At 51.0% G+C, this 9,788-nt stretch overlaps 1 protein-coding gene across 1 annotated transcript in view; it reads right to left on the bottom strand.

Annotated features, from left to right (window-relative positions):
- Positions 1-8,377: 8,377 nt before the first annotated feature.
- LOC142771742 (ATP-binding cassette sub-family A member 2-like) overlaps positions 8,378-9,788 on the bottom strand; it is a 44,153-nt gene continuing 42,742 nt past the window's right edge. Inside the window, exon 12 of the mRNA XM_075873603.1 lies at positions 8,378-8,796. Coding sequence (XP_075729718.1) covers positions 8,548-8,796 — 249 coding nt within the window. The 3' untranslated portion in view covers positions 8,378-8,547. The remainder of the gene's footprint in view (positions 8,797-9,788) is intronic.

Raw genomic sequence — 9,788 nt, 5'->3', positions numbered from 1 at the left:
GGACGCACATCACGTCGGCTCCGTCTTCCACGAACTATTTGCCAGTGATTTTCGGTCATTCAGCCCATGAATTTTACAACAACGCGTGCGGAAAGTGACCAGGATTCCACTGACACCAAAATTCAACGTGGGAAAAGACTTTTCTCCGGATTTGAGAGGTTTTCAACCCGCGCCCCTTTGGCCCGACGCTCACGAAAGTCGGCCGTCTGACGAGACGCGCTGAGCGTCTCCTCTGACGCGGGCGCTTTCTTCGCCCAACAACGATAAACGTCCAAGTGAACGAGGAGGATATCTCCCCCGAAGAGTTTCTGGAGGGCACGGATTGGTGCACCATCGGATCTAAGACCCAAGTTAACCGCGCAAACGCGCAGAGCAACACCCAGAACGGAGCCCCCTCCTGCACCGGCGAGGGAGCGGACTGCAACCGACAGCGTTCGCGTCGACAACTGCGTAACATCAAGCAGCAAGTCATTAAAAAGAGCAAAATGCCACTACTCCCACGGAGCGATTTCAAGATCGTGATACGACCACGAGGAGGCCTCGGCGTGGTCACCACTGGAACCGTGCGCCTCGCATCGGCGATTTACCGCGCGGCCAACGTACCGGCTCATGAAGCAGAGGAGGACACGGTGTGTTCCAACAACCATCAAAACATCATCGTCGTGAGCACACCACATGCCTCTCACGCCGATCAGTACAGACAGCTTCAAGCCATCACCATCGGTGACCGCCACCACGAGGTAGTGCGTACGAGACGGCCCCCGACAACACGGTGAAGGGAATAATCAAGGGCATCCTGTTGGAAGAAGGCGCCAAGTCCATTCATACCAGCATCGTTCACGCACGTAACCCTTACGCCCTGGCAGCCAAACGGCTCAGTAACACCACGACCGTCATAGTGGCGTTTGAAGGATCGCGAGTGCCAACTTACGTCAATTATGGCGGCGCTCTCCTTCGCTGCACCTTGTATCGCAAGCAAATCGACATGTGTCACTGCTGCGGGAGACTTGGTCACCGCATGGACGTGTGCCCAAAGCCCAAGGACAAAGTGTGTCGTGGTTGTGACGCCCCTAACCCAGGCCCCAACCACCAGTGTTCCCCCCATTCCAAGCTGTGCGGGGGCGCACACATGACGGTGGACCGCAACTGCCGTGCAAGGTACAAAACGCCCTACATCGTGATGAAGAGACAGTGGGAACGACGCAGGGCCAACGAGGAGGCAGAGGCCACTGCCACCAACTATTCCACCAACAAGCCCCGCTCAAGATCCAAGACACCCAGTCGAAGCCACTCCCGATCTCGTAGCCGCACACCGGGACCCCGAAAGCAGCAGCAACGCCGAGCTCGCAGCCGAACACCTGGATGGACCCCAACGAGGGACGCGAAGACAACTGATTCGGTGAGCTTTGCAGATGCGGTCAAAGGAAAACGCGCAACAAACGCGGAGGCTGGCGGCAAAGTACACACTAAGATAGAGGCGGAGATAGCTCAGTTAACACAGACGATACAAACTATGCAAAAACAAATTGAATGCATACAGGCACAGATTCACGCAAAGGACGAACTCATACATAAGCTGCAGTCTGCCGCTCACAGCGAGACTGATCAACAGGCAATGCAGGAAACAGAAGAACAACTCGTAGAGGACGGTGAAGCCGAAGGCCCTGATACTAAACGCGGGCCGGCTATCTCCCTTAAAAAGTCAGTACGTTCCAAGCGTACGTGCGCAGCAACAGACGACACCCGAGTGAAGGCACTCGAGGCTCGCGTGAGCAGTCTCGAGGAAACTATCACCGCGACTATCACGCGTACGATTCAACAGAGCTTGGAGAGCATTTATCTCAGATTGTCCAGATTACAAGCTGCCAACAGCGCGCTGGTGACGTCGCATAGCGAAGCGGCGCCACACTTGTAGTACCACATAACCATGGCAAGACACCCTTCGAAACAAAAACATACAATATGGCAGCGGAACTGCAGAAGTTACAAAAACAAACGAGCGCACCTACAACAATACCTGAAAACGATCCCCGAACGCCCAGACGTCATCATACTGCAGGAAACAAACGGCCCCGCCAAACTTTCAGGGTACCAGTCTATACCAGGCAAGGAGGAAAATCCAAATGTCACCACACTGGTCGAGCGAGAGCTCACGGTCATTGAACACGACACCCATGTCAAGGATATTGAAAACGTCCTCGTAGAGCTAATTCCACCGCGTAAGATGCCCGACAGCATCTTCGTACTCAACGTCTATAGCAGTCCGAGATGCCGAAAACACCGCTTTCACGTCCTCTTCAAACGAGCACTCGATATCGCCCAGGGGCAACAACTCTTCATTGGAGGCGTGGGGTTACAAACAAGATCAGCCGAAAGGCAGGCATTTGTGGGAAACGGCGCAACTCACCGGCCTCGAGCTGGTCACTGACCCAGCGGCACCAACTAGGCAGGGCAACAGCATCAGCACTGACACCACGCCTGACCTTACCTTTACGTGCAATACACGAAAGGTGACTTGGAGAAACACCATGCAAGACTTAGGCAGTGACCATTACATTATTTCTATAGAAGCAGAAGACGGCCCACAGGAACACAATGCCGGTCACCAAATGAAGATCACCAATTGGGAACTACTACGAAAAAATCGAGACAAGCAACAGATTGAAGACATCAAAGACATTGGGCAATGGACCGAGCAACTTCGGCGTGACATCGAGAGGGCTACGCAAATGATGCCGTCAACAGCTGGGCTTGATAGAATAGACACCCGGTTACTGCACATGTGGCAAGCCAAGACCCAACTGCATCACCGTTGGAAACGACAACGACATAATAGGAGACTGCGCAAACGAATAGCACAGCTCAACAAAGAAATAGAAAAGCACGCACTTAACCTGCAACAACAGCAATGGGAAGAGAAATGCGCGCACATGGATGGTCAGCTCTCTACGAGTCGCACATGGCAGATACTGCGGTACCTCATAGATCCCGCGAACACCAAGACCTCACAGAGGCAAGGCATATGCAAAATCATACACGCTTACGGGGGAACGGAGCAAGATTTCCTACGGGAAGTGGAACTCCATTACATATCCTAAACGCCCCCGCAAGTACATCCGGACTACAGGGGAGAAGGCAACGCCATCCTAGACGCGGAATTCTCAATTTCCGAAATCGAGGCGGCCCTCGTCAAACTCAATACCAAGTCAGCCCCAGGCCTAGATCGAATATCGAACAGGGCACTGCGCAACCTCGATTACAGATCGCTAGAGAAACTCAAATATTATATTAACGAGTGTTGGGTGCGTGGAAAGTTACCGCAGCCATGGAAAGAAGCGCAGATCATACTTATACCGAAACCCGACAAGAAATTGCAGCTGCAGAACCTGCGCCCTATCTCCCTAACATCATGTGTAGGTAAACTGATGGAACATGCGTTCCTCAATAGACTAACAGATTACCTCGAGGACAACAACCTATTACCACACACAATGATTGGGTTCAGAAGACATCTCTCCACACAGGATGCTCTTCTGCAACTAAAACATCAAATCATAGAAAATCCTGGGAGCTCAACGAGAGCCGTCCTTGGCCTGGATTTGAAGAAGGCCTTCGATGACGTTCGTCACGACGCCATATTGCGAACGATGGACAGGTTGAACCTCGGAATGCGAGTGTACAACTACGTCCGAGACTTCTTCACGGGAAGAACCGCACGCATGCGAGTGGGACAGCTAGAATCAAATCAAATCAACATTGGAAGCTCGGGTACACCGCAGGGCTTGGTGATCTCGCCGATGCTCTTCAACCTCGTCCTGCTGGGGTTACCCGAGCGATTACATCAAATTGATGGACTGCACCACACGCTATACGCGGATGATATTACGATCTGGACGACAACTGGCAGTGACGGAGAGATCGAGGATCGCCTACAGGCGGCCATAGAATGCGTGGAACATTACCTCGTAGGCACGGGACTCACCTGCTCGGCCGAAAAATCCGAATTACTGCTATATAGACCGGTGAAAAGGGACGCACGCCCAAAAACTACGTACCTTCAGAAAATCAAGAAATCAAACTTACATCATCAAACGGCTCACCAATCCCAATGGTAAAGAAGATCCGGGTACTGGGGATGATGATTGAGCAGAACGGCGGCAATGCTGAAGCACTGCGCAAGATAATGGCAAAGGCCACCAGCACGATGCAACTCATCCGACGCATCACGAACAAACATGCGGGCATGCGCGAAGGCAGCGTCATACGACTCATACAAGCCTTTGTTATTTCACAACTAATGTACACGGCACCGTTTCACAAATGGACAGTTGCGGAAAAAGAGAAGCTTAACGCCCTTATACGCAAGACGTACAAGTTCGCGTTGGGACTGGCGCCCGGAGTTAGCACCAGCAAACTCCTAGAGCTAGGGTTGCATAACACCATCGAGGTACTCGTGGAGGCGCAACAAGTTTCCCAGCTCGAGCGCCTATCCAAGACCCGCCCAGGCCGACACCTACTCGAAAAACTTGGCATCACGTACCATACGCAGCACGGCATCAAAGTCGAAATTCCAAGATCGGTACGCGAGCAAGTATACGTACCCCCATTGCCTCGCAACATGCACCCCCAACACCATACGGGACGGCGCAAAGCCAGGGCACAACGCATTACTCAAAACTACTCCAACGACACTGAAGCGGTTTTCACTGATGCTGCGCGTTATACCAATAAAAAGAGTTTCGTGGCGGTAGTTACCGGCCATCGTGGCAAGTACATCATAAGCCTCACTGTGAACACGGCACACGCTGAAGCGGCAGAGGAAGCTGCTATAGCACTGGCCCTCACACAGACCAATGCCACATACGTGATTAGTGATTCTCAAACAGCAATTCGCAATTTTGCCAATGGACGCATCTCGCAAGAGGCGTTTCACATACTCCAACGACATCCCATACATCCAGGAGAGGTCGACTTCGATAACCGAAGGCACCTGTTATGGATCCCGGCGCATACCGGACTGAGCACCCCCAACGAAGCGGCTCACCGCGTTGCTCGAGGCCTCACTCACCGAGCATCGCCGGAGGACGACGAGCCGCCGCGGGGAACTGCAGACATCTGGGCATGGGAGGATCGTATGACCAGGTTTGACGACATCACCACTTATTACCAGTTACAAAGACGCATATACCCATCTCCTCACGAAAGGCTCAACAGAGCGCAAGCGGTACACTTCAGACAATTACAAACACATTCATACAGAAACCCTAGACTCATGCACGCCATGTATCCAGACATATACACTACAAACAGATGCACGTCATGTGGCGAGGTTGCCACCCTTAGTCACATGCTGTGGGAGTGTCAGGGCCTAACAAACAATTCGAACAGTGCCGATTCATCTCACTCTTCCACCGCCAGCCTCCGCTCGCGTTGGAAAGCCGCACTGCTCAGCTCGAACTTGACAGCACAACTCTGGGCTGTCCAGCGTGCCGAGGAAGCCGCTTCGAGATAATGTCTCGGAACCGCATCCGCGGTGGGTGCCCAGGCCCACTAAAAACGCCGGACTCGAATCGTCTGGATTCGACAAATAAAGTTTACGTTCTCTCTTCTCTCCGAGATATTCCTCGTCGTCTCAGCGCAGATCGGGAGGCAGGCGGCTTGCATGGCCAGCCAACTCCCACGATCAAAAGGACGGTCACACCCACTACCGGCTTCTCTTCCTTTCTTCGGAGGCATCTGTGATGCCAGCGCTGACACCATGGCACAGCGCATCAGCACCATGACAATGTCTTGTTATTCGCTAGAATTGAACTTGATGCTGTTGGGAACGCTGTGGGAGAACGTAAGAAAACAATAAAGGCTGCGCGCCCGGTTTGCTCTGCTCCCTCAGCTGGCGGTGATCAGCTGATCGGCGCGGGTCTCTAGAGTTCTCGCTGATAACGAGTTCCGGACGTGACTCTCCGCTTTTGCGACTTCCGGTCGCTCGCATGCAGATGGCATGCACATAGAGCTTCCTACAATACTTACTCTGGCACTAGTGTCTATGGAGGCTGCAACGCACGGCGCTTTAACGAGCATGAGAACGATGGGTAGTACACACATTTGTCTAATCTCCGTACTTCTGGCCTGTCTTTGGCTCCATGTGTGTTCATGTGGCTTAGAGCTTTTTTCTCACAAAACAAAAAGCAGCAATTGTTCAGCGATTGCGCTTCACCACCCTATTTTTTTTCGATTTACCTTTTGAAATCAGGTCGCGAAGTTCAAAAGGGTTTCTTCTTTTCTTTTAAACGAAACCCTAACCAGCAAATAAACGAAGCCGCAAGTATGATTCGCTGCCCGCAAGTACGAAGACTGGGCAAATGTGTGTGCTACCCATCATTCCCATGGTCGCTGAACGATCGCAGCACCAGAGTGCTGCTAGTCGCCGGTGTGCACCAGCCTCTACAGGGCTTCTCTGGTAACCGAAAAAGCCTTCCATGAAAGGGCTCAGCACATTTATGAAGTCACTGGTTGCGTTTGCTCTCGGGCTAGTTGGTACAAGGCTCAAGTTGAACATACGCGCGAAAGGCTCGGATAGGACGAAAAACGCGCGACAGGGACAAGGAATACAGCCACGAATGTGGCGGTCTTGATCGATGAAGGTCCAATGTTTTCAAATAGCGCCGTCGTATTTGGTTGAGGCCAGGGCATGTTCATAAAAACTCGGATGGCGCGCTTGCCCGTCCACTGTGTTCTTCGTCACTCTTTCAGCATTCGAGCCATCAATGAAAGCTTCAGCTTTAAGTTATTACACTTTAGAATACACATGCAAGCCAGTTTTTGTAGGTCGCCATCTTTCGGACGCCTAAACAAGTTTGTTAACGTTTAGTAGAACGGAAAACTCGGCGTATACCACCGTAGCTTCGCAAAGATCGTGGGTACTAGTGTACTCTATAGCGGAGTGGCCACCTGGAATAACTAACGACAGAACCACGCCCGGTGCGGATGGCTCCCTGCGTCCTCTACTGATCTCGTTACATTTGCATGTGCGCGCACGTCATGCCTCTCCTCGAAGGAAGATTTGTAACGTTGTGCTAGTGCAATGCTAACTCTCTGTGCGCATCGAACCTACGCTGTTGTACAATTTTCTGGTGCTTCTGATGGTGATGATTAATTATGTCTCGGCGCTTTTTAATTGGTGGCCATTAGAACCCACAAGCTGCTCGATTGGCATCTTGTGACGCCTGGCACGATTATACGCTTCCGCCACGAAATTTTTCATGCGTCAAGAAGACTCAATCTACTACATGACATTTATACAGCTTCAACAAATAGTGCAGCTCTGGAGCGGAACCTGCTTGCCTCGAAGGCGGCCCGCGTTTGGGCTCACTCGGAAGCCAAAAAGAAAGTATATGGTAATTTCATCTTTCTCGTCCACGAAAGATATATTTCGCTCGCGACTAACGACGCACATGCCTAATTTTTCTCCTTAATGTGTGCAAAGCGGGCTCTTTCACGCTATCGCGTAATTAGTAAAACTATGTGGCCTTCATGCACCGATTCAGCCTTGCAAGACGTGTTACCAGGACACTGCAGCAAATCAATCAGTCAGCTCAAGCATCTGGCAACAAAGCGTAGCTGTGTACATTTGTATACGCGCCGCCTGCCACGTATCCACACTACAGCTGCGATGATGCTGCTGCCTATAGCCCAAGCTCGGGCCAAGTAGTCGAGAAAGGGCGCCCTATAGCCCAAGTTCGAGCCAAGTGATCCAGCAAGAGCGACACACAGTAACACGCTTGTCGTGCGGCATGTCAAGCACTCCTGAACCACAGTTGGCCTTCTGAGTGTCTACTTCCAAAACACACCCAAAAACCAGCTACATAGCACTGTAGATGCATATCAACCTCTTCAAAAACCATATACCACTTGAACCTGTTGTCGCAGAACTTGTCACGCTTTTTTACATAAGCTATGGCGGATGCATTGGGCGCCACGGTGCTCACACATTCACGGCTATCGCTGTTGAATCACGCCTTTACCAATGCTGCCTTCAACAGCAATTTATATAAATGACTGGTTCTAATAATGCGCGGACTTTTTGTCTAATGACCATGGTGGAGAGTTTCGCCACTTGTTGATAACTATGAAACACTGCCAGGAACATCGCTTGTTTAGTCACACGCTGATCTGGTCTGCTCCTTATGACACTCGACTGCTCGCAAATAGGTCGCGGGGTCGAATACCGGCCGTATCTTTTCGATAGAGGCGAATTGTTAGATGCTCGTGCAATCAAATATAAGTACACCTTAAAAAACCTCCGGTGGTATTCCCAGAGGCCTTCACAACGGTGATCATAACCACATCGTGTTTTTGGGACGTGCAACGCGCAGACAACTTTCGTATTATTTCTTTATTGGACAAATTACTCTTGACGTAAGTTACGCCCGAGAGGTGGCCTTGCATCATGCCCACTTTATAAGAGTGGAGAGATGGGGGCCTGGGGCGTAACTGCCATTGCATCACGGCCGCTTGGTCAACCCCGCAGAAGTGTCGGACCCCAGGCCGTCACAGTCCCATCGCGGACGCCAGGACCTGCGGAGCTGTGCCAGGCGGCTGGTAGTCTACGGCGACCGCCGCGGCGGCGGCCGCAGCCTCGACGTACTCCTTGCGCGTGACGCTCTTGAAGATCTGCTCGAGCGACGTGTCCGAAATGTAGAAGTCCTGCAGCTTGTGGCGGTGCTTGATGCGCGCCATGCGCAGGAACATGTCGCTCAGCAACATGTGGACCCGCAGCATCCGGAACTCCAGCACGCCCTGCGTTGCGCGTCTCAATGCAGCCTTATCATGCCTATACTTGAGCGGGTATACTTTCAAGGATCGTTGGGCACGTTAGCATTGTAGAACTTGCGTAAATTCCAAGAAAGGTTATGCCAGAAATTTGTGTCTGGTTAGGCTTAAACTAGGTGAATGCGGGCAAAGACGCCACCTTGAGATTCCCACACCAAACATACTGCCAGCTTGTTTTGTCTTCTGTTGTGTAATGTCAAGAGTCGTTATAGCTTGCGGACCAGGTGAAGGTTCGGCTAAGGTATCTCGAAAGGTGCGCATACTGGGATAGCCGAACTTGCTGAAGCTTAGGATTGGGTTGTGTATGTCAAACGTGTAAATGTTTCGTAGATGTTTGTATTCATTAATTATTTACACTACTATCTCAGAAATAAAATATAGTAAAGGTTTCGACCAACATTCCAAGCGCCGCAGGGCCAAAGGCTTGGTAAAAATGTACTGCTTGAGCACGGTGATGGTACGAAAGGGCCATACCAGTTGACGATGAAGAAATATAACCGTTTCCTGGATATGTTCTTTTTTTATGTAGGAGGAATGGAGAGGTGACGCAAGACCAATGCCGCACATTTAAAAATTATAGCCTGGCTAGTGTTTTGCTGCGTGCTTTACAGCAAGCATGTAAACGCACAACAAAAAAGCATTATAATATCTGCCTACTTGAAAAGTGGTGAATGCTTCAATAACATTTTTTTTCCTCATTTTCGTTCCACCATTGACAATAAGTTCTGAATATGTGGGAGCTTCAGCGGGGGTATCGGAATGGCAATTTAGGTTATTTAGGTCACATCGATGAGCTTTATTGAAGCGCTGAAGCTAGGCTTGAGCGTATAGGCGAAATTTCTTTTCGGGATGGTTGGCACCTCATTGATGTCATGGCCAAAAAAATTTTCGGGGCGGAAGAGAGGGGGACACAGGTTTAGTGTTTTACCTCCTGGCTCCGCGACTGAAGCTAGACCAAA

The sequence above is a fragment of the Rhipicephalus microplus genome, chromosome 9 (genome assembly GCF_043290135.1).
Source record: "Rhipicephalus microplus isolate Deutch F79 chromosome 9, USDA_Rmic, whole genome shotgun sequence".
NCBI lineage: Eukaryota > Metazoa > Arthropoda > Arachnida > Ixodida > Ixodidae > Rhipicephalus > Rhipicephalus microplus.
Note: the sequence above shows the minus strand (reverse complement) of the source record. Positions and strands in the feature narration are given on the sequence as shown.